This window comes from Pteropus medius, unplaced genomic scaffold, assembly GCF_902729225.1.
Source record: "Pteropus medius unplaced genomic scaffold, Ma_sr-lr_union100, whole genome shotgun sequence".
NCBI classification, from domain to species: Eukaryota; Metazoa; Chordata; class Mammalia; order Chiroptera; family Pteropodidae; genus Pteropus; species Pteropus medius.
The window spans coordinates 5,069,980-5,095,942 of NW_024349505.1; the positions used below are offsets into that span (position 1 = coordinate 5,069,980).

At 34.6% G+C, this 25,963-nt stretch overlaps 1 protein-coding gene and 1 pseudogene across 9 annotated transcripts in view; one reads left to right on the top strand and one right to left on the bottom strand.

Moving 5' to 3' along the window:
- MTMR2 (myotubularin related protein 2) overlaps positions 1-25,963 on the top strand; it is a 98,143-nt gene that overhangs the window by 41,139 nt on the left and 31,041 nt on the right. For 4 of the 9 annotated variants that reach the window (XM_039881993.1, XM_039881994.1, XM_039881995.1 and 1 more), the window contains one exon: positions 21,966-22,064. The exons of the other annotated variants lie outside the window; for them this stretch is intronic. In XM_039881993.1, the coding sequence (XP_039737927.1) occupies positions 22,031-22,064 (34 nt within the window). In that variant the 5' untranslated portion in view covers positions 21,966-22,030. Of the gene's footprint in view, positions 1-21,965; positions 22,065-25,963 lie in introns of those variants that run through there. 9 annotated transcript variants of the gene reach the window in all.
- LOC120618147 (uncharacterized) lies at positions 6,884-7,002 on the bottom strand (annotated as a pseudogene).

Genomic DNA, 25,963 nt, shown 5'->3' on the forward strand with positions numbered 1-25,963 from the left:
ACATTCGATTAGGGCTGATAGGCCTCTTGATAATTTTACAATTTTTTGGCCTATTTCTGGTCAGATCCTATTAGTTAAAAACACCATTATTTTTAACTTCATATTGTGACTGGTAACAATAAGAATGGGAGAAATGTCATTTTTGCTTTTTTGCCTATGCTTACGTTATTAATATATTCTACCTTTTTTTTTTGGCCTGACATATTTGAAACCATGTATGTATCCTTTAAGGGTTAGTTTAGTTAAACTACTCAGCTGAGAACACATGTAAATTGCAGTACATAGCAGTATGCTGAAAGGCCTCCACTGTCAGCTTCTCTACATGCAGACCCCTTCATTTTCTCAGGCCACCACATGTACCATAAATAAGAGTGACTGGGTTGCACTGGGACAAAATGAGACTCCTGATGTTAATCTGTATGTTAAATATTATAATTTATTTTTATTAGATAATTATTTTAGAGCAGTTTTAGATTTACAGAAAAATTGCAAAGATAGTTCAAAGTTTCTATATACTTGATAACCAATTTCCCCTATTATTACTATCTTATGTTTGAATGGTACATTTGTCAAAATTAATGAACCAGTGTTGATGCATTGTTATTAACTGAAGTCTATACTTTATTCAGACATCCTTTGTTTTTACCAAACGTCCTTTTTATTGTTCCAGGATCCTATCTAGTATACCACATTATATTTAGTAGTCACGTCCCTTTAGGCACCTCTTGTTTGTGACAGGTTTTCAGCCTGTTTTTGATGATCTTAACAGTTTTGGAGAACACTGGCCAGGTATTTTGTGCAATACAAAATCCATTATTAGATTGGGGTTATATGTTTTGGAGAAGACCACAGAGGTAAAGGGTCATTTTTATCACAACATATTGAGTCCATATTATCAATGTGATTGATTTATCACTGTTGATGTTAACCTTAATCACTTGGTTGAGGTAGTTAGGTTTTTTTTTGTTTTTTTTTTTAACAATAAAATTCTTCCTTTTCCCCTCCCTCTCCTTATACTATACTTGGAGGTAAGCAGCTATGCACAACTCACACTTAAGGAGTGGAGATTTATGTTCTACTTTGTTGAGCTGGAGCATCTATATACACTTTTTGTAAATCTGTACAGATTTATCTCTTCTCTCTCATTTGTTTATACAATCATTTGTTTATATCAGTATGGATTCATGGATATTTATTTTGTTTTGGATTACAATCCAGTACTACTTTGTTGCTCATATTGTTCCAACTCCAAATTGGGAGTTTTTAAAGTCAGATCTTATGTCCTGTTGACAGACTCCCATCATTGTGGTCTTGGTTTGGGTTTGGTTTGGGTTTTTTTTTTTTTTTTTTTTTTTTTTTGCACTCTTCTTTACTTTCTAGTCCCACAAGATGCTCCAGATTCATCTTGATATTTTCTGTACCAGTTCTAGAATCATCATCCATTTCTCAAGTAGCCCAAGTTTTGTTTATTGGAGAATGATATTAGAAACCAAGATCTGAGGACTAGGTATGCTTACTTTCTTTCTTTTTTTTACCAAAATAAAAGAAAGGTAACAAAGTGCCTATATTTTCCTTCTGAAGCAAAAGACCATTTGGATGCATTCTCTTTAGAGATAATATTGTGGGTAGGGTGATCATATATGCAAGTTTGTCTGGAGTAGACTTACTTATTCCTGTTCCTTCAGATTTACTATTAGATACAAAAATATCCTGAATTACTGACTCTCTTAGTACTGGGGGACCAAGGGAATCTGTTGAATTTATACATCAGCTCCATGATTATAGGAATTATCCTCAGTAGTGCCATATTAATTTAGTATTTTTCACATCTTTATAGGATCCTTAGAATTTTTATTAGATAAAGAGATAGTTATTGAATGTTAAATTAAGGTGAATATTCTTTGGGGCAACAGAGGTTAAGTATACTTTCCATAGTAGAGTGCCAAAAGAGGCAGTGAAAAAAAAGCTAATATGTTTAGGCTGCCTGTTAATTATTCTCTTATTTTGAAAGATATCATTGATTATTAGATATATCCTTGCTTGAATCACACTCTTTTTTTTTCAGTTGTGGAAGAGAGATGAATGAGTAACATTACATTAAATGTTAGTATCATTTTAAAAATGGCAGGCTATTTCAAACATGTTGCTCTTTTCAGAGGTGGGGAGCGAGGAAGGATGTACTTCTAATAATTGAAAAAATCTAGTCTGCTACTGTGATAAACATTTATACATAATTTATCTTATTTAACTTTCACAACAGTCCTATGAGACAGATATTATTACCCCATTTGACCGATAAACCTAATATTCAGAAGAGATTAATTAAATCATTGCTTAGAGGCACACAGCTAGATGTTGCCTTTTTTTGGGTTTCAGGTTGGTCATATTCCTATGCAGTACATTACCTACCCAGAGGACTGTCCGTCCATGATTTTGCTGTTAAGTTTTTCAAATGTGAAGTGTGATTATCTTAAGAATGTCTTTAATACATCTTTTTGAGTAGAAATAGCAGTTTTCAGTATAACTTCCTAAATAAACGAGAATTGCTTTGCTAAATAATTAGAAAAAGGGTTTTTGTAATAAAATCTGATCTTTCTCTTTCCATTTTATTAATTGATGATATTTTGCTTTTAATATGTATAACTTTATTGTCTGTAAAATGATAGTGTTCTAGTTAATTATAGGTAGAACTAACTGCAGACAGCTATGTGTTGCTTTTTGACTGACCGTGGTTTGGCTGTATGTGTGAGATGAGGGTCTTGGTACAGTAGTTTTGAAAAATCATCATTCACAGAAGGTGTAAAGTTGATTAACCTCCAGGCTTTGTGTTCTCCACATAACCTCGCTGTTTATCTCTGCCCTTAGCCTCAACATTTTATAAGCTCTTTTAATAAGAGCAGAAAGCACAACGCATTGAAAAGCTAATCCAATTTCATTAAAAAGTTAAGTAAAATTATATAAATTTTCTACTACAGGTACCATGCAGTGACACTTTCCTGAAAAGATAGTGTCTTAGATTAACAGCTGAATGCGCAATCTTCTGTTAAGGATTTCTCATGCAAACAAGATTTGCCTCTGCATCAGTAAAGGAGAATGGAAAATTAGCGAGAGTATAAAACTATTCTAGAGATCTTAAACTTGTATTTATTCAAGTGGAATTCTGTTTTGTATTACTTTTTCACCTTATTTTTTGTGGAAAAAGTCATATTCAGATATAATTCAATAGATGTATTTCTGAAAAATTGAGCACAAATCCAGGCTTGGTAAATTGGATCATGCTTCCTCAGTGACATAATTATAGTGTTTTTCTTTGCTTCATTTGCTCTTTACTTGGCAGTGAAACCTTTCTAATTTCATTTTAAAAACTTTAAAAATAGAATCCTTCCATACAGAGTTTTTAATAATGCAAATTGTTTACTTTATAAATTTGGAATGTTTAAAATTAGGCTTTCTTTAATAACATGCTTTTAAAGTTTGATACTTAGTGGAGTTAAGAACCTAGGGAACATGTGTCTGGTTTAATTGGTGACTAAAGAATACATCCCATGAAATACAGAATTTTAAAATTTAAGCACACAGCTCTATTTATTTATAAAGTATAATTTGTATAGCCTTTGGCTTTAATTAAAGTATTTCCTAAGTGGTGATTAAAAGATAAATTAAAAGCCAATCTATGCAGTATTTCCTTTCCTTTGTGTACCTGCACATATACCAATGTTTGTCTACAATTCAGAATCAAATATTAAAGTAGAATTGTATTCTAATGTCTTTTATCTCTTTATTTTATTTTAGTTTAGTTTAATTTAGTTTTATCCCTTTATTTTAGAAGACCTGTTTGATCTCAGAATATATATATATAATATATATTTTACATATATACAAATATATATATATTATAATGAGAGGAAAGTTATAATATTTTGAGTTTTGTTCTTAACCATCTGCCCTTATCTTGAAATATTCAGTGGACATAAATCAAGCAAATGTGATTATCCCTTCAAAATTTGTTACATTATTTATATTTTTTTTATGAACCAAAGGTCAGAGGTCACTGGATTATTTCTTATCTAGAGTGTGTCCATGAATATAATATTGACATGTTCTGAAACTATGCAGATTTGGTCAGAGTGAGTTAAAGCTCATAGAGCAGATGTTAGCTACACAATGAACAGTGTCTGTTACACATTTCAATAGCCAGCGGAAAAATGATTGATGTTAGCACTTATTCTTGATTAATACTACCATTCCTCACACCAACATCAACTCTTAAAAATGTAGGGACTGAAAAGATTGCAACTTTACCCAGATAAAGGATAACCATCAAGATTCCACAATAAAGCCTCATACTGTTTTTTTTTTTCAATTGTAGTTGACATATTATTAGTTTCAAGTATACAACATAGTAATTAGACATTTATATAACTTGCAAAGTGATCACCCTGGTAAGTCTAGTGTCTACCTGACACTATACATAGCTATTACAATATTATTAAGTGTATTCCCTATGTTGTACTTTATATTCCTGTAACTCTTTTATAACTGCCAATTCGCACTTATTCTCTTCAGCTTTGTCACCCAGCCCCCCAACTCCCCTCTTATCTGGCAAGCATCAGTTCATTCTTTGTATCTGTGAGTTTGTTTCTGTTTTGTTCGTTTATTTATTTGTTTTTTAAATTCCAAATGTAAGTAAAATCATATGGTATTTGTCTTTCTCTGTCAGACTTTGCATAATACCCTCTAGGTCCTTACATGTTGTCACAAATGGCAAGATTACATTATTTTTTTAAAAGGCCAAGTAATATTTTATTGTGTATATGTGCCACATCTTTATTCAATTATCCATTGATGGATATTTAGGTTGCTCCCATATCTTAGCTATTGTAAATAATGCTGCAGTGAACATAGGGCTGCATATATCTTTTTGAATTAGTGTTTTGGATTTCTCTGGATAAATCCAGAAGTGGAATTACTGATTCATATGGTAGTTCTATTTTTAATTTTTTTTGTAACAAATTAAACCTCCGTACTGTTTTTGTAGTGGTTACACCAGTTGCAAACCTACCAATAGTCCACAAAGATTCCTTTTTCTCCACATCCTCGCCAACATATGTTGTTTGTTGATTTATTGATGATAGCCATTCTAACAGGTGTGAACTGATATCTCATTATGGTTTTAATTTGTTTCTCTGATTATTAGCGATGTCGAACATCTTTTTATATGTCTGTTGGCCATCTGTATGTCCTCTTTGGAGAAATGTCTATTCAAGTTCTCTGACCATTTTTTAATCAAATTGTTTTTTTGGTGTTCAGTTGTATGAGTTTCTTATATATTTTGGATATTAACCCATATTAGATGTATCAATGGTGAATATCTACTCCCATTTAGTAGGCTGTCTTTTCATTTTGTTGATGGTTTCCTTTGCTCTATAAAAACTTTTTTAGTTTGATGTACTCCCATTTGTTTATTTTTTTCTTTTGTTTCCTTTGCCTGAGGAGACATATTCAAAAAATTATTACTAAGAATGATGTCAGAGTTTACTGCCTGTGTTTTCTTCTAGGAGTTTTCTGGTTTTGGGTCTTACATTTAAGTCTTTAATCTATTTTAAGTTTATTGTATATGCTATAAAAAAAAATCCAGTTTCATTTTTTTGCATGTGTCTGTCCAGTTTTCCAACACCATTTATTGAAAAAGATTGTCTCTGCCCCATTGTTACATTCTTGCTTCCTTTGTCATACATAAATTAATTGAACATATGTATGTGTGTTTATTTCTGGGCTCTCTATTCTGTTCCATGGATCTATGTGTCTGTTTTTAATGCCAGTACCATGCCGTTTTGATTACTGTAGCCTTGAAGTATAGTTTTATATCAGATACCTCCAACTTTGTTCTTCTTTTTCAAGATTTCTGTGACTATTTGGGGTTTGTGGTTCTATATAAATTTTAGGATTATTTGTTCTAGTTCTGTGAACAATGGTATTTTGACAGGGATTGCATTGAATCTGTAGACTGCTTTAGGTAGTATGGACATAATTCTTTCTGTCCATGAGCATGATATATGCTTCCTTATTTGTGTTTTCTTTAGTGTTCCTTTTCAGTATCTCATAATTTTCCAAGTAAAGGTCTTTTACCTCCTTGGTTAAATTTATTGCTAGGTATTTTTTTAAAAATACAATCATAAATAGGATTGTGTTCTTAATTTTTTGATAGTTCATCATTGGTATAGAAAAATGCAACCAATTCCTAAGTGTTAATTTTTTATCTTGAGACTTTACTGAATTTATTTATAAGTTCTAATTTTTTGGTGGAATCTTTAGAGTTCTCTTTATATACAGTATCATGTCATCTGCAAATAATGACAGTTTTACTTCTTCCTTTCCAATTTGAGTGTAAATTTTATTTCTCGTCTGCTGTGGCTAGGACTTCCAATGCCATGTTGAATAAAAGTGGTGAAGGTGGACATCTTTGTCTTGTTTCTGATCCTAAAGAAAAGCTTTCAGCTTTTTACCGTTGTGTATGGTATTAGCTATGGGTTGTCATATTTAGCTGTTACTGTTTGTTCCCTCTATCCCCAATTTGCTGGGAGTTTTTATTATAAATAGATGCTGGTTTTTGTTAAATGCATTATTTGATATGTTCATAAGATTTTTATTCAGTTTTTTGACATGGTGTGTCACATTAATTGATTCATGGATATTGAAACCAACCTTGCTCCTAGAAGTAAATCCCACTTGATCATAGTGTTTGATATTTTTAATGTATTGTTGAATTTGGTTTGCTGATATTTTCTTGAGCCTTTTTTTTTTTAGGCGAGGCAACCCTTGGTTGACCTCACAGATTTCAAAGACCTTATCAGCTTACAATCCCTTATTTTTTTATTTTGTATGCCTATAGTACCTGGTCTTCCTAGGTGGTCTCCCATCTAAGTACTAACGAGGCCTGACACTGCTTAGCTTCCGAGATCAGACGGGATCGGGCTTGTTCAGGGTGGCATGGCTGTAGACTTTTTAAGGATTTTTGCGTCTGTAGTTATCAGAAATAATAGCCTGTAATTTTCTTTTCTTTTCTTTTTTTTTTTTTGTGGTATTTTCTGGTTTTGGAATCAGGGTAATGCTGGCCTTGTAAAATGAGATGCCTTCCCTCCTCTTTAATTTTTTGGAATAGTTTAAGGACAGATATTAATTCTTCTTTGAATGTTTGGTAAAATTCACTTGTGAAACCATTTGGTCCAAGACTTTTGATCGTTGAGAAGTTTTTGATTACTGATTCACTTTTGTCAATAAATATCAGTCTGTTCAGATTTTCTGTCTCTTCTTGATTTGGTCTTGGATGATTGTATGTTTCTAGGGATTTTCCACTTCCAGGTTATTTAATTTGTTGGCATATAATTGTTTGTAGTATTTTCCTATAATCCTTTGTATTTCTGTGGTGTTGGTTGTCACTTTTCTTTCATTTCAGATTTATTTGGGCTCTTATTTTTCTTGATAAATCTGGTTAAAGTTGTATCAGTTTTGTTTATCTTTTCAAAGAACCAGCTCTTGGTTTTATTGATCTTTTGTATTTTTTTTTTTTTTTTTAGACTTATTTCATTTATTTCCTTTGGTCTTTTTTTTTTTTTTTTTTCTTCCTTCTACTCACTTTGGGTCTTGTTTGTTCTTCTTTTCTAGTTCCCTTAGGTATAAGATTAGATCGTTAATTGAGATTTTTCTTGTTTCTTTAGGTAGGCCTATATTGCTGTTAATTTCCATCTTAGAACTGCTATTGCTGTGTTCCATAGATTTTTGAGTCATTGTGCTTTCATTGTCATTTGTCTTATCTTTGATTTCTTTCTTGATTTCATTGTTAACCCATTCATTATTTAGTACAATGTTATTTAGCCTCCATGTTTTTGTGTGTTTTTCAGTTTTCTTCTTGTAATTAATTTCTTGTTTCATACCATTGTTGGAGAAGATGCTTGATATGATTTTAGTCTTCTTAAATATATTGAGACTTGTTTTGTGGTCTGACATGTGATATATCCTGGAAAATGTCCCATGTGCACTTGAAAAGAATGTATATTCTGCTGCTTTTGGGTGAAATGTTCTAAAAATATAAATTAAATCTATCTGGTCTGATGTGTCCTTTGAGGTCACTGTTTCCTTGTTGATTTTCTGTCTGGATGATCTATTCACTGATGTCAGTGGCGTGTCAGAGTCCTAGTAGTACATTATTACTGTACTACTGTCAACTCTCTCTTTATGTCCATCAATATTTGCTTTATATATTTAGGTGCTCCTATGTTGGATTTGTAAATGTTTATAGGGGTTATGTCCTCTTATTCGATTGATCCTTTTTTAATTATGAAATGTCCTTTGTCTCTTGTTATAGCCTTTGTTTAAAATCTGTTTTTTCTGATACACGGATTGCTAATCCAGATTTTTTTTGTTTTCACTTGCATGAAATATCTATTTATTCCTTTACTTTCTGTTTGTGTTTGTCTTTCTATTTGAAGTGGGTGTCTTATAGGCAGCATGTATATGGGTTTTGTTTTCTTATCCATTCAGCCACATTATGTCTTTTGATTGGCGCATTTGGTCCATTTACGTTTAAAGTTATTAGTGATAGATGTATAGTTATTGCCATTCTATTAATTGTTTTCTGCTTGCTTCTATAATTCTTCTCTGTTTCTTTCTTATTAACTTGTTCTCTTAAATGTTGATAACTTTCTATAGTATTGTGTTTGGATTCCTTTGTTTTCAATTCTTGTATATCTCTTGTAGCTTTTTGGTTGTGGTTTCATGTGCTTCATATATACTAAGTTATGTTTATAGCAGTGCGTTTTAAGTTGATGGTTGCTTAAATTTGGACACATTCTAAAATCACTACCATTTTACTCCTTCAGGTTTATGTTTTTGTCATAATTTTTTACTTCTTTTGTATGTCTGTGTTTGTGTGGATCCCTTAATCTATTGTTATAATTGTACATGATCTTTCTACTTTTGCCTTTTAACCTTTGTACTAGCTTTATACTTGGTCAAGCCACTGCTTTTATTTTGTGTTTGTCACAATTTTTTCATTGCTGTATTTTCTTTTTCATATTTTTTCATCTTTATTTTTCTTCTTAAAGAAGTAGCTTTAACATTTCTTGTAATACTGATTTGGTGGTGATGAACTCCTTTAGCTTTATCTTGTATGAAAAACTCTTTATCTTTCCTTCCAGTCTAAATGATAGCCTTGCTGGGTTGGGTAATCTTGGTTGTAAGTCCTTGTTTTTCATTATGAATAATCCCTTCTAGCCTGCAAAGTTTCTGTTGAGAAATCAGTTGACAATCTTATGGGAGCTTGCTGTACGTGACTAACTGCTTTTCTCTTTCTACTTTTAACATTCTCTTTAAACTTTGACATTTAATTATAATATATCTGGATGTAGGCCTCTTTGAGTTCTTCTTGTTAGGACTTTGTGTACTTCCTAGGCTTGTACGTCTATTTCCTTCACCAGGTTAGGGAAGTTTTCAGTCATTATTTCTTTGAATAGGTTTTAATCCATTGCCCTCTCTCTTCTCTTTCTGGTACCCTTATGATGCAAATGTTGTTATATTTAATGTTGTTCTAGTGTTCCCTTAAACTTTTATTTTAATTTAATTTAATTTTTTTTCTGCTCTGATTGGGTGAAGCAGAGGATCTCTGATTTGATCCTCTGCTTCATCTAATCTGCTATTGATTCTATCTCATGCCATCTTCATTTCAGTTACTGTATTCTTCAGTTTCTGACTGGTTCTTTTCTATGGTTTCTGTCTCTCTGTATTTCTTACAGAGTTCATCTCTTTTTCCTTTAAGTTCATTGAAAATTCTTATAACCAGTGTATTGAACTCTGTATCTGGTAGGTTGCTTGCCTCCATTTTGTTTCATTCTTTTTCTGGAGTTTTGTTCTGTCCTTTAATTCGGGATATGTTTCTTTGTCTTTTCATTTTGGCTGACTCACTGTGTTTGTTTCTATATATTAGGTAGATCTGCTGTGTCTCACAATCTTGGCAGAGAGGTCTTATGTAATAGGTGTCCTGTGCAGCCCAGTGGTGCAGTCTCCCTGGTCACCTGAACTGGGTGCTCCAGGAGTGTCCCTTTGTGTGTGTTGTGTGTGCCTTCCTGTTGTAGTTGAACCTTGATTGCAGTTGGCACATTAGTGTGTGGGATTAACTCTAACTGGCTCTGAGGAATGGCCATGACTATAGTGGATGAGTTGTTGTGCAGAGGCTGACCCTATGGAGTGGGATTCACTTATCAGGGCTCTGGAGTTGGCCATATCTGCCCTTTGGGGGTGCCATCTCTGGAGCTGGTTGGGTGGTGCTGTGCTGTGGTCTGAAGCCAGCCACTGTGTATGTTGGTTCTCGGGCCTCTTGAGAGGGGCTCTGGTGCAAGTGAAGGTTAGCCATTGTTTTTGCTCAGCCCGGGGCCTCCTGGCAGAAGTTACCATGTGATCTGAGGTTGGTAGCTGCCTTGCTGGGCTTGGAGATGCCTGGGAGAGGCTATGCTATGAGTGGAAGCCAGCTAATGCAGGGCTTGGGGCCACTTAGCAAGAGGTACAGGGCACACTGAGGCTAGCCACTAAAAAGCCTCATACTTTATAAGGAAATGATAGAAATATTTTATTTAAACTTAGAAACATGATGATGATTACCATGACCACTTTTATTCAACATTATGCTCGAAATCCTAACCAGTAAGGAAATAATAAATAAATGAAACACATCTTTTATTATTTAACAGAAGATTGTTCAGAAAGTTTAAGAAAGATCTATATGCAAACTTATTAGCTCTGTTGCTAGAAATAGATACCTTTAAAAAATAAATCATCCTTCTGTACCTTAGCAAAAATGTTTAGACAGTGTGATTCCAGTCACAAGAGGAACAAAATTGTATCAAAGAACCTAAAAAAAATCTAAATAAGTAGATGAGTAGACAAAATAGCCCAGAGATGTCACATATTTTTAGTATATCTGTTAATTCAATATAATTTCAACCAAATTCAAAAGTTTGTCTTGCAGAACTAGGCAAGCTGATTCTAAAACTTAGATGGAAAGGTAAAAGGTCAAGATTACCTAAGAGGAAAAGTGAAAAAAGGAGATTCCCTTAATCAGATATAAAGTAAAAGTAATTAGAACAAGAATAGATCAGTGACAGAGTTCAGGAACAAACTGATATTTGCAGGAACTCTGCATATGACAGAGATAGTATAACAAATCAGTGGGGAAAGAATAAATTATTTGGTAATCAATGCTGCTGTTAGCTATGTTGAATAAAGAAGCGTTAGCTATGTTGAATAAAGAAGTTGGATTCCTAATTTACAGATACACAAAAATTGAATTCATTAGGTTGAAAACCTAAAATTGAAATTCAAAAATTTAAAATGTTAGAAGAAAATATATCAGAATAGCTTTGCAACTTGTGTCAGGAAGGAATTTTTAAATAAGATCTCAAAATATTAACCATAAAAGAAAATATTATTTTTATTGTTAAATAAAAAATAAATTTAAAATGTTTTATTTATTAAAAAAAAAACAAACAAAAGATTTTATTCTGTTAGCAAGTTAAGGACCATTTCTTGTTTTTGATTATTTTCATGTGACCTCACAAATTAAGCTCTAAAAAGGCAGGAACCTTAGCTATATCCCTAGTGCATAGAAAGGATAGTGCCTGAATGAATGTGACTTGTAAACTATTTTGTACTTGCGGTCAATTGCATCCTCAAGCTCTGTGGGGCACTGGGAACATTTGTCCTCCCATTTGCTTTTAATTTGTATTTAATTGGTGGAAAAGTTTGAGGAGTACTCCTAATTGACTGAAACTTGAAATCACTTGCCAGCTATATCTGGGAAACTAAAGAAGGAAAATCTGTGTTTTATTCATAGTTCCAGATAAAATCTGTGCATTTATTTACTAATTTACTTCACCTTCTTGAAATTTCTTGAGTGTTTTGGGGGAAAAGTCAGAAAGATGTAGTCTCTGCCAGCATGAAACTTAGGGTGTAGTAGTGGGAAATGAGGTAAGCAAATCAGTGATATTATATGACAGATGCTATGATGAAGGTATACCTAGGGAGCAGAGAGACTTCTAAAACAATCAACATTTTAAGTAAAGTGCAACACATTTAAAAATACGAGAAAATATTTGGAGAGTATTTACAAAAACAAGAATTTAAAGAAAAATAAACAGTTGGGAAGAAAAAAATAACTGTTTACCCCCTGAGGGCAGACATTATCTGTCTTGTTTACTATCGTGTCCTTAGAGCTCATTCTTTGGAATGTGGAAGGTGCCCAGGGAAAGCTTGTTGATCGAATCAGTGGAAGAGAATGAGAAATAATAATTTCCCTTTTGTCAAATGTCATATCTTTGGAAAACTGATCATTTTCCCTTTTACTTTCCATTTTTAATTGTCTCGTTTCTTATATCTGATTGGCTTGCCTGTCTCCGATTCAGCTAATGCGTTAGCTTAAAGCTAATCTTCCTCTGACATCACTTTCGTAACTTGACACCTGTTTAAAAATTCTTCAAAGGGATCTTTGTTTCTTATAGTAGAAAGTGCATACTTCTAAGCCTTGTGTTTAAGGTCTTTCATGTTTGGTCCTATCACAGCTATCACACTGTATCTGCAACTGTTCTCAAACATAACCCTACTTTTGTAGTTAAGGATTCTTCTTATAGTCCCTTAAACATAATGCGCTCATTCCCACTTCCATTCATGTTGACTCAACATCTGGAATATACTTTCTTCTCCTCAGTCAAACAAATCATGGTTAGCCTGTTAATCAATCGTAGACTTAGCCTCACCTCTGACCGTTCTAGTTTATTATGATCTCCTTTTAAATTTTTTCCTGATAGGAGATATTTAGATAAAAGTCAGAGTTAATGTTGAAAAATTATATACTTCATATACTTTGTAGATAGTATATGCGAAAAATTTCGTAGAAAGAAGCCAGTCACTAATTCATTTTCTTCATCAAGAGCCACCAAAATCCATTTGAAAATGTTCAGTTATCTCACTTCCATCTTTAATAGGGATGACTTCAGTCCAATCGCTCATGATTTCCATTTTACTGTAAGTTTGCTCTCCAAAGTTACCATTAACTCTCCTTTGTAAAATTTCGTGTATTTAATAATAATATTGAGAGGGTTTTTCTATTATAAAACTCGTAATAGGAATTTGTGGGTAATAGAAATAGGATTAAGGAAAAAATGGAGTCACCAGTACTTCTACTATGCTATTACTCTTAGTATTTGGTACACAGATACGCTTTCTTAAAATCTACTTAAAACTTTTACAGTTTTAAGATTGTGTATCAGAATAAATTTCCTCAGCTCTACTTACCATAAGCTTATGATGTCAGTAATTGAGTAGGCGATAGTAAGTTGGGCCTTGCCTACTCTACTGAATAGTCTGTATTGAATAGTCTGTAGCATGTTTATTGGGTTAGTAATTATTCTGATGTGATTTATAGATATTATTAACCTCCTTGAGGCTTAAAAAAATGAAAGCTCTAAAAGTATTAAAAGTTTTAGTAAAAAGAGCCAAATAATTATAATAGAAACATAGAGTTTATTTAAAAATTAGAAAGTATGAAACAATGATAAACATAAAAGTATATTTAATATACTCATGATGGGACAGGAATAATATTGATTATTAAGTTGTTAGTAAGGAGATAAGGAAAACTGAAAACTGCCTAAAGGAGATTTACTTAGGTGGAATACTTCCTAACGTGATGCTAATTCTGGAGGAGGCAAGTGTTTCAGACTTCAAAGCTAAGCATAGTAAAAGTGCTGCTGATATAACTTCTGTTACAAGACACAGATGGTTTCATATGTTCATCTTTACATGTACAGAAAATTAATAAAAGGCACTTGACAAAATTTAACATCCCAGAGTTTTGGAACTTTTAATTCGAAAGAAATGGTAAATATTTACATAAGCATTGTCCTTAACATTAAAATATTAAAATGCTAGGCATATTCTCATTAAAGACAAGGCTATCTACTGTCATGATGTGTTATTTAGCATTGTTTATAAGTAGTGCTGAAGGAGAACCCTGTTATTAGAGGCCTCACAGTGTCCCTGGCCTCACCATTTCTTACTCTATAGTTTGTAACTGCACACAAACTTCATTTCTTTAATATAGGTGGGTTTTTTTTTTTTGCCTCTGATTCAAGCTGATTTTGCCCAGATAATGGCATTGTGACTCATTTGCCTTCCCTACCCCTTATCCTCTGTATGCCTGCTCCTTTTCATTAGCTGAGCCTCAGGTCTACTGTCATGAGGACAGTAGGTTTCAGCAGGACTTTAACAGCCCCAGGCTGATCCTGGCTGAACAGCAACAGCAATCCTACTGGGTCATGGGACCAAAGGAGATAGCACCATAGCTGATATGAGAACCAGAATCAATAATCAATTATCTCATCCTCCTTTAATTGTCTATTCAGTGGCACCCATGCCCCCAAGGCCCCTAACTCCTAATTTTTCCTGTACTCTCGAGATTTTGGAGGAGCTAGGCCTTTGAGCGAGAGCTTGCCTGTGTTTCTGGGGCTTGCAAATCTCTAATTAACGCTTACTCTATTTAGCCGAACTCCTGTGTCAGTCTGTTGGCTGAGTGCACAGGCAGCATGAGCCCAGACTCATTTGTCTTCTGGTTACACTGTCTGATGCAATTAGATAAGAGAAATACATGGGAGGTAAATCATTGAAAAGGAAAAGACAAATTAAGTATTAATTTTACCTGGAAATCAAGAAAATTAAATGAAAATTATTAGAAAAAACAGACTTCGATCAGGTGACTGGTTATAAAAAGGAGCTTGGAAGTCATCACTCTGTCCTAAAATATATATAAAGCAAAACAAGTTGAAAATCAACAACTCTTCTTAGATCCATTAGAGAATTGAGGTCCTGGGGCACATGGCTGTGCCACCCCCCCTCACTCCATCCTCCCAAATTGGAAAGTCAGGTGGGGCAGAAACCCACCAGAAGAAACCTCAGGAACCAGCATAGGGTAGGACAACTTGAACTGTATTAGAAGAATTGGTGTAGGCTCTCTCGATAGGCCTGAGAGTTAAAACTTAAGGCCCAGTCTTAGGAAGGCCTTCACACTTTGGTGACTTTGACCTACAGGAGTCCTAGCAGATTCTCAGAGTGAAGAGAAGAAACTATTTTGCTTCTATTGGAGGGAAAAGCAGCCATTTTTAAATATGCCCCAAACATTCTGTTTTTAACAAGGCCTGTCCTCAAGGGAAACTATTTTACCAGCCTATTCTACTAGGTTTTGTCAGAACCTAAGTGACCTAGGGGAAGGGAAATACCCAATTCTAGCCTCCTCTAGCCTTCCACTTGGGGAAAGAGAAATACAAACTCTACTACCCTCTAGCTATTTTGTCTTGCCTTGGGGAATAAAGCAAACACTTGTGAATTCCAGAGCCTAGGGGCACAAGCTCACTAGCATACTGAGGATTATAGGACTCAGTATAGGAAGGTAGAACACTTCCCTTTACACTTCACCAGGAATCTCTAAAGGCCTGTTTATCTCAGTACATAATGTCTGACTTTCAATAAAAGATCACAAAGACTACTAAAAGCCAAAATTGGTATGTAAGAATCAACAGCTTTCAATTATAAAAATATGTATTAAATACCAGGGAGGGGGTGGCTCCATAGTGTAGTGGTTAGCACGTCTGCTTTACATGCAGAAGGTCCTGGGTTCGCACTCCAAGTGGAGCCATAGACCATACCCTGGGTGCACTTGGCCCCCTGGGTGCGCCCCCCCACCTCCAGGTGTGCCAGGCCCCGTGTGTGCCAAGCCCCGGGTGTGCGCAACAAGCATGTGGGAGGAGACACCCCACCTTCAGCGATCCAGTTCTTAAAAAAGGGAGACAACAACATCTGTGGGTCAGGGGTGGAAGTGAGGAGGGGAGAGAATTAAAGAGGGGGAAAAAAATACCAAGGAGGGAAAGATTCTATTTGTAATAATTAAAAATATAAAATATCCGGGAATAAACTTAAGATATATGAAGAAACTTAAAAACTCTACTCAGTAATCTAAAATAAATAAATGGAAAGACATACCTTGTTTTTTGGCAGAAAGGCTCAATAGTGTTCAGATTTTACTTCCTGCTTCTTATCATTTATGTAAATAATATCGTTAAAACTTGACAAGCTGATTCTTAAATTTGTAATGAGAGAAAAGTCTGGAAACAAATGCCTTTTGATGGGGGGATAATTAAATAAATTACATGTTTACAATTGAATACTATGCAGTCTTTGAACAGAAGAGCTAGATCTCCATATGTGGATGTGAAAATATGTTCCAAAATAGGTTAAAAAATCAAGGACCAAACAGTGTATTAGTTCCCATTTGATGGTAATTGGAGGAAGGATAGAAGCTATGGGTACAAAAACAGATGGTGTTAGAGGCAGGTAGAATGGAAACAAGGAGACACGTTTGAGGCTGTTTGAACAATTCCAAGTAAAAATTGATAAAGGGCACGTACTAGAGTAATGACATGTAAAATGAAGGACAGATTTGAAAAAAAATACATATGCAGATATAATTTATTAAAGCTGCTTGAATGTTGCAGATTAGGGGGAAAGAGGAATCAAAGATAATAACTCAAGTTTCAAACTTGGTGACAATTTATAGTGCACTTCTTTTCTGTCTGACTGCCTCTCCTTTGCCTACTTTGCCAGTTATTCAGGTAAATAAGGTGAATCTGATGTGTCCTTCATCCCTTACCCCCTAACCTTACTTGCCCCCTAATCTTCCTTGTCCTTTCTTCCTTATGGTCCTTCTTTCTTATGGCTTTAGCTATTCTCTCTTTATGGACGGCACCCACATCTTTACCTTTCTCAGCCTCTGATCCATCGTATCAGTTGATTCCTCTTGGAAAAGTCGTTTAACTTCTGTAAGGGTCAATTATACTATTTATAAGTGGGAATAAGAATATTCTCTTTCACGGGTATTATGAGTGCTAAATGAGTAATGATATTCTGAAAACAGTGATATAACTGGGCCAGTTCATGATGACATTTTCCTTGGTTTGAGGCAAAATGAAAGTAATCGAGATAATTTATCTGCCTATCTACTTCTATTTTGGTTTGGGTGGATATTCTGAGCCATACTTTTTTTGGGGAACTGTTCTTTATCACAAAATTATATCCTTCTAAATTTTGGTTTTAAAAATCTTTCTTTTATGAAATGATGTTGCTAAAAGATGGTAGTTGTTACTGTGATTATTTTAATGTTCTCAGTTATTAAAAAAAGTGCAGCCCTATGTTATTTCCCACTCACACCCACAGTTTCCTTTATTTACATCTTGTATTAGTGTGGTACATTTGTTACCATTGAACTAATGTCGATACATTATTATTAATTAAAATCCATAGTTAACATTGATTTGCTTTTTGTGTTACACATTCTGTGGGTTTTGACAAATGTTTAATGAGTATATCATACAGAGTAGTTTCACTGCCCTAAAAATCCTCTGGGCTTCATGGATTTGTCCTTCTCTCTCTTTCCCTGAACCCCTGGCAACCACTGATCTTTTTACTGTCTCCATATTTTTGCCTTTTCCAAAATGTTAGAGTTGGGATTATCCAGTACATAGCCAGATTGGCTTCTTTCACTTAGCAATATACCTTTAAGATTTCTCCATGTCTTTTCGTTGCTTGAACAAATAAACAAATTGTGAAGAACTTTTGGTTACTTTTAAGTTTTGGCAGTTATGAACAGCTTGCATTTTAAGATTTAGATTTGAAAGTTTTCTTGATATTAGGTGTATTCGTTTTATAGGTCTGCTATAACTGAGTACTGCCAACTGGATGGCTTTAAACAACAGAAATTTTTTTCTCTCACAGCTCTGGAGTGTAATTTTGGGATATAATAAGAAATATATATTTTGGTTTTCATCCTCAGCTCCTGGCCAGAGCTCCTAAAACCTTTGTAATTTCTTATGGGATAAGAGCTATAGATACATCTTTTGTTGTAATGTTTGGTTTTTGTCCCTGGCTCCTTAGAGATACTTATGGAGTGATAAAAGTGAAAGGAGCATCTTTCATTATTTATAACACGCCCTTTTAAACCACACATGAGTTTATGTTAATGAGGTGACTTTGGGAAGGGCCCTAAGGAGTGGGTGTCAGAGGAACCAACCTTGTGATTAGAGATTTGGAACTCTCAGCCTTTCTCCTATCTCTGGGAAGGAGTGAGGGGCAAGAGGTTGAGTTGATTACTAAAGATCAGTGATTTCATGTCTAAGCAATAAAGCCTTTATAAAAACACTATAACTGAAGGAAGAGGTTTGGCGAGCTTCTGATTGGTGAACACTTAGAGGTGCTGGGAGTGTGATGTGCCCAGAGAGAGCGTGGAAATTCTATACACCCTCCTACCCTATACCTTGTGCTATGCAGCAATTCCATCTAGCTATTTCTGAGTTGTATGATAAACTGGTAAAAGTAGGAAAGGGTTTCTGAGTTTTATGAGCCATACTAGCAAATTATTGAACTTAAGGAGGCAGGTTGTGGTAACCTTGATTTTTGGATGGTTTGTCAGAAGTACAGGTGACAGTCTGGGACTTGAGATTGGTGTTTGAAGTAGGGGCCAGTGTTGTGAAACTGAGCCCTTGGGATTTCTACTGACTCCGGGAGTTATTGTAATAATTGAATTGTAGGATACCAGTCGGTGTCTGCCAAGAGTTAGAGAATTGCTTAGTAAGGAAAAAAACACACATCTTCTGTCAGAAGCATTGAGGGTAGAGTATAGAAAACAGTGTCTTTTCTTTTAGAAGGCAAATAATCTAAAATCAAGGTGTTGGCATGGTTTGTTTCTTCTGAGGGTTCTGAGGGAGAATCTGTTCCAAGCCTCCTCCCTCCTCCTAAATTCTTTCAGCTTGGCTAATAATAAAATTAACAGACAGATTAACAGGAGAAAATATCTGAAGTTTATTTTATGGATGTACATTTGGGGTGTCATAACAATGAGATTTAAAGAGTCATTGGGTACTTTAAGTTTATATGCCTTTTTGGCGCTAAGGAGACAGGACGGGGTGGAGAATAGGGAAGTGGTGGCATTTGTAGTTAGGAACTTAAAAGGGCTGGAAGGTAATTCACATGTTAATGAAAAAGCAAATGTTTGATAAATAAATGTTTGCTGGGCAATTTTTAACAATGAGACATGGGAGAGCACTTTGAGCAAATGGGCCTTGCTAGGTTCCTCTCTATCATACATTAGTTTATATTAGATTGTAGTTATCTCCCTTCTTGGAGCAGATCTTCTGTCTAAATTCCTTTAAGCGGGTAAAGGTGAAGGTTCAAAGGTTCTTTCTGAATCTTTTGTTCCTTAATAACTAGCTTAAAACAAATATCCCAAAAGGTATTTTTTGGGGTGGTTGATTCCCTTACCTCTTTCCTAACTGCTGGTGAAGGCTAACAATCCTTGGTTTTCTTGGCTTTTAGATTCATCACTTCAGTCTTCCTCCATCTTTACATGGCATTCTCCCTGTATCTCTGTATCTTAACAGGGCTGTCTTCTTAGAAGGACAATAGTCATTGGATTAGGTGTCCACCTTACTTCAGTATATCCTTATCTTCACTAATTATATCTGCAATGACCCTGTTTCCAGATAAGGTCACATTCTGAGGTACTGTCAGTCAGGACTTCAACCTATCTTTATTGGGGGGCCACAGTTCAACCCATAGCATGTAGTGATGCTTTCCAGACTATTCCTCTTTAGATACTCTTTTTTGTTGTTGAATCACTGATGCTGATGTGAGGTTAACCAACTCTTGCTAATGTACTGGTGGTTTCAGCTGAAAACCAAACTGCCCTTTGCTATGCTATAAAAAGAAAGGGCTTCCTTATGCTCGAATTTAGGTGTGCTACTTTCAAATGTATAACCAATAAGATCCATTCCAGATGCCACTCTTTGGCCCTCTCCTGTTCAGATTTTTGCTTATATGGTTCATTTGCCTACTTTGTGGTTTGTCAGTTGTGGAAGAAAAGGAGTTCTAAGGAAAGTAACTTCACAGGGTGATCTGATTGTAAACGCCTAACTGGGCAGCTCATGGTGGGTAGTCACGCCTCAGACATATAACTTCTTTAGTTAAAAGGCTTATTTTTGCCTTAAGCAGCTCTGTCCCTGTTTCTGTGCATCTAGATTAACATACCTTTGAAATTCTTCCTTTCAGACCCCTCCTTCTAAAGCATGAGAGAGCACAGTAATCTTAGCTATCCTGTAATCTGATCCTTGCCTTACTTTCTCCCACCTTCTTATAATCTTCCCTTTTCTCCTTAATTTTAAATACATAAAAGAAACTGCAAAACTCTAGTTTTCTGGAGCATTTGAGATCCTGCCCCCTGGCATATGTTGTCAGTTTGGCTTGAATAAACTCGGAAAAGATTTTTTTTACAGGTTTGGGTGTTTTTTACCTCAACACAGTCAAGTTGTATTAAAAAAATAGACTAAAGTAAAATTGTTGTAAACAATTTAGAATTGTTGTAAACAATTTAGAATTGTTCAATAAAGAAAAAATTTATTATTTTTTCTTTTATAGTTATAGTACATAAAGCAACTGAAAGGTAGTTTGTAATTTCTAGACTCCTTTTTCCCTTTCAGGTGATTTTAATTTAGTGTTTTGACGATTTCAGAAAAATTCTTTCCTGTTTTTCTGTCATCTGACATTCCATGTGAAAACTGACCCATAACTTTCCAACTTCCAGATCATCATTATAGACAAGGTTTCTGAGTTTCCTTTATAGTAATTTCCTGATTGGAGAGAGAGGAAGAGAAGGGAAGTGGGTTAAAGTCACATGGAAAGTTACTGAGCAGTTTGAAAATAGTTTGACAAAGACAGAGGGGGAAAAAACATGGTTGGGGAGAGAGCAAAACTGAATTGATTATGTTTTAGGAATAGAAAAAGAATTATAAATTTCTATCTGTGTTATTTTCTTTCACCAGTAAGATTACAATATGATTGATAGACTTTTCTTCACAATAAAGAGTGAATATTGTATTAAATGCTGTCAGAGAGCAGATTTTATCTAGTCTAATCTGTTGGTATAGCCAGACCTCCTGAGGGGCAAGGATCTAATGTATCTGATAGGAAACAGATTGGATAGCCATTTAGTAACATTATTTTGGCCCAGTAAAAGTGTTTTCTGAATTGTAGGGGATTCTCCAGGAGGGGATTTCTCTCCTCTCACGTAACTTTGTTTTCACTAAAGATATTTTCATATGAACCGCAGAAAAATCTAATGAATTGGTCTGGCTTTGCTGTCCTAGTTCCCCATTCTTTTTCATTCTGTTTTCTTTTTTCTCTTCTGACTATTATTTCAAAGTTCCTATCCTCTACCTCACTGATTCTGTCTTCTGCCTGTCGAGTCTGGTGTTGATACTCTCTCTTGTATTCATTTTATTCACTGAATTCTTCAGCTCCAGAATTTCTCTTTCTTTTTTTTATGATTTCTATGTTTCTTCCTCATTTTGTTCATGTATTATTTTCTTGATTTCATTGAATTATCTTTATTTTCTTGTAGCTCATTGAATTTCCACAAAACAGCTCTTTTTAATTCTTTATTGGGTAAATAACAGATCTCTGTGTCTTTGGGTTCAGTTATAGGCGATTAATATGTTTTGGTGATGTTATGTTCCTTGATTCTTCGTGAATTTTTACATCGCTGTTTTGATCTTTGAAGTAGTTGTCACCTCCTTTTAAGCTTTACTAGCTGCCTTCAGGTGAGAGATTCTTTTCGTTGCTTTTGCTTATATTCTGGGGCTTTCTGTGACCTTGTATGGATATACCTGCTCCACACTTCTTACTTCCTCATAGGCAAAATTTTTAAGCTGTGTGTCGTCTCACGGTTTTGTAATGAACCAGGCTGGCTGTTGGTAACCTCTCTTTTGTTGTCCCAAAGGTAGCCCTACAACTCATGATTGTGGTTTTTCCCTTGCCCACAGACCTTGGCTTTTCTGAGTATATACTTCCTGTCTGTCTGAGCTTGCTCTCTCCATGGCCCTCTGGAATGTGTACCAGGAGCTGGCCTCAGAATGGGGAAGGTATGGATTTGGCACTAGGGGTTTTGGGAGTTACTGTGGGTCAGATGAGGGGATTCTTGGGTGAAGTTTTTACAGCAGCATATGTGTGATCTTCCTGCTGGAGTCTCGAATGCAGAGAGCTGTTTTCCTCTAATGCTCTCTGATATTCTTATCTTCCTCTTTCCTAGAGCTCTTTCCCTTCCTCAGTCATGGAGCTCTAGCTTTAATACTCTGGGTGCTGTGGGTGAGAGATGGGTTTCTTTAGCAGCATCCTCACAGCTGGAGAAGCTGGGTGCTCACTCACCACTCTCTCTTTTCCCCCCACAAGGAGGGATCTTCAACCTACTCTTTCACTAAGTTGTGGCTCCTAGGGTGATGCTTGCAAAGTTTCTCTTACCACTCTAATGCATCCAAACTTGTATATTTATTTTGCTCCAGTGGAGTGCTAGAACTTCTCTAGAAACGTGGATTTCTATTTAGTCTTTCTCATCTGTGAGTATCTGCTCAAGTTTGTGTCTTCCAGGTGCCTCATTGAAGAGTGATTGTAGTCACTTCACAGGTTCTTGTTGGTTCCAGAGCCCATACCAGGTTCTGTCTGCCTATTACCTGATGTACAAGTGGGTAAGACTCCTCCTGGGCCCCTTGACATATGATGCTGGAGTCCATAGCTCCAACAGAGGCACTTTCTGTTCATGGATAGATGCCAAATTGTACATGTTAAAAGGCAACAAACACTGCCATGATGCTGACATCACTCTTCTTGCTGCTTTCTTTAGAATAATAAGATGCTTGCTTTTCTGTACCTATATCTAAAGTTAATTCAAGAGTTAGATTTATGGTTCTCTTTATCACATGCTATCTCAAATATTAATCCCTGTGTATTTTATTTCATTTTATTTTTTATAGTGTCTCTAAGATTTTATTTCGTGCATTGTAGAGATAATATGTTTATTGCAGTTAGATTAATGCAGTTCAGACATTTATAAGGTGACCCTTAAACCTGTGTGTTTTAGAGCAGAAGACCAAAGCACCATGTGAATAAGCCATTGTGAGAAAACACAGTGAAAACTTTTGTTGATGCTTGTTAAGCGAATAGTAATTATTTCTTATATTTTAAAAGTACCTTGCAATTTCTTTTATGACGCACTATCTCATTTCATACTCTCCTGTAAGGTGGATATTAATATTATCTTAATATAAATGATTAAACTTAAGACTCAGACTGGTTAGTATGGTGGTAATAAATGGTTTTTTGTTTTTTTGTTTTTGGGCTGGAGGAAAGTTAGGATATAAAACTTCAGTATTTGCTGTATACCACAAATAATTTCTTACATCTAAATTTAATTTCGATTTTCTTTTTTTCAGTTTAATTACCCTCAGGTAATTTTTTCTTTCTTTTTTCAAAATCATGACATGTGGATTATGTTTTCGATGACTGGCATATCTGAGAATGACTTCTTGTTGCCATCAAACATATTAGAGAGGTGACAGCGTTTTCTTTCAAACATCTGATAACATTTTATTACTGTCTTCTAGAATGTAGTTTTACTGATAAATCTGAAGCCAGCTTGCTCTTGCTTTTCTATGTAACTTCTCTCTCTGTTCCTCTGCCTCATCCCTCCTCCCACTAACACTTCCCCTTTCCTGTCTCTTTTGGTCTATATTTTAGTAATTAGTCTTTTAATTCTTACAATTCAAAAAAATTAGCTAGGATGCACCTAGATATGTCTCTGTTCATTGATTTTTACGTAGAACATGGTAAACTATTTTGATCAACAAACTTAGAAAATATTTATTCATTTCAAAAGCATGTTCTTCAGTTATATATTAAATTATTGTTTGTATTCTGTTTTGACTCTTTTAGGAAATCAAATTCTTTTATTGATTCTTTATTATCTACCCTCATGATTTTTATCTCTGTTCTTTTTCTATAAGTTCTTAAAGCATTTTTCATGGTTGCTCTCAACATACATGCTGTTTTCTGAATAATCAATTTAGTTTCTCATTAATTCCAACAGATTTTGTTTCTGCTATTATATTTTAATTTTTGCAGTCATTTCTTATATCCTACCCATTTCTCTTAATCTCAGTGTGACTTTTCTTATGGTTTTCTGTTCCTGTTTATTAGAGAATATGGCTTATTTTCTTTTGGATATGCCAGATGGCTTATAAATGTCTCTACTAATGCCTATAGGGAATTATTTTCAGAAGACTTCTTTTGTTGAGCTTCAGACTGATAATTTGCTTTTCCTTGTCAAATAATCTTTTTTCTAGACTCTATTTTTTCTCTTCTATTTGATGAATGATATGTCCAGAGTCAATGTTTGCTGACATATGTAGGGTCTGAATTGCCCCTGGCCCTGCTCTGTTCACTTGTGTGAGTTTTTTTTTTATATCTTCAGCTCTAAAGTAAGTTGTTTATATATAACCTCTAGTGTACATCTATAGTTACCAGGCTGTCATCTAGTGTAGCTTTTCTGGACAAAGAAAAGATCTTGTCTTGCTTTTTTTCATTGCCTTACTCTCTGACATTCTAGTCAGAGTATAAAGGGGCCTATGTTTTTCAACATGCACTGCTTGCATGAGTTCCCCTATCTCTTTCTCACTTTATAAAGGTTTACTTACGAAGATTACATCTCTTATGTTATTATATGCCTCTGCCAGAGCTACCTTCCTTTCCACTCCTATATACAACACACATAGATTCGTGGGTTTGCAATTTCCTTCTGAATGTAGAAATATAGAAAGAGAGGAGGTTATAGGGAACAACACTGTAGCAGCTACAAGAAGGTATACCTGTGCAATATAGGAATGCTGCTCAGCTTTGTAAGTGGCATAATCTTTATATTTACAAATCACGTAGTGGACAATGGGCAAAGGATAAAGCATCTTCCTTTATATTATTTTTACATGTTTTTCAGTATACTGTTATTATTTGTATCTTTTGATCTAATTCTGCTATTTTCATAATTACTAGAAATCCTTAAGATTCTGGCAATCAGTTGTTAGTGTGAATTTCTATTACTATTATTAATAAGAAACACTTATTAAGTATGTTACATATCAACACTAATATAAATGCTTTAAACATATTAACTCATTTAGTCTTTTATAAAACTCTTTTGTGGGGTACTATAATTATAATCATTTTATAAATGGGGAAAATGAGGCATAAAGAAGTTGAGGACCTGGCTAGTATGTAGCACAGTCAGGATATGAACTCGGGAAGTCTTCATATTTGCATATTGTATTTTTATCCTGTTTTCCTGCATCTTCATAGGCCCATTCTTCCTTCCTCTTTTTCTGCCTCCCTCTTTCCTTTTCTACTTCTGTCTCTTCCTTTCTTCTTTCTTTTATGACTACACAAAAGACTGTATCAGGACCTGGCAACTAGATGTCAAAAGGTTCAAAAGTATGACCTTTTTTGAGTTTTCGACTGCAGAATAGAAAAAGTATATATTTGTTTATATTTATATAGATTTAGTTCTTTAGGAATTGCATTAAGGTTACTTTATTAAACTTTCAGAGGTATGAATTTGTTTAGATTGTAGATTTGTTAAACAGAATTAATTTATTCTTTGTGGTTCTTAGTTTATTGGCCTTAGTAGGTGAGCAATTGAGCTATGGCAATGATGTCTAACCCTTTTGTCTAGTCCTTTGTAAGCACCTAACTTAAACTAAGGCACCACTAGACTTAGACTGTTGAGCACTTGAAATGTGGTTAGTCTGGATTGAGATGTGCTATAGATAACAAATACACTCTGGATTTTGAAGGCTTACTATAAATAAAAGAATATAAAATGTCTGATACTTTAAATATATTTATTACATATTGAGTATTTTTAATTTATTGGATTAAATAAAATAAAGTCAATTTTGCTTGTTTCTTTTTACTTTTTTAATGTGGCTACTAGACAAAT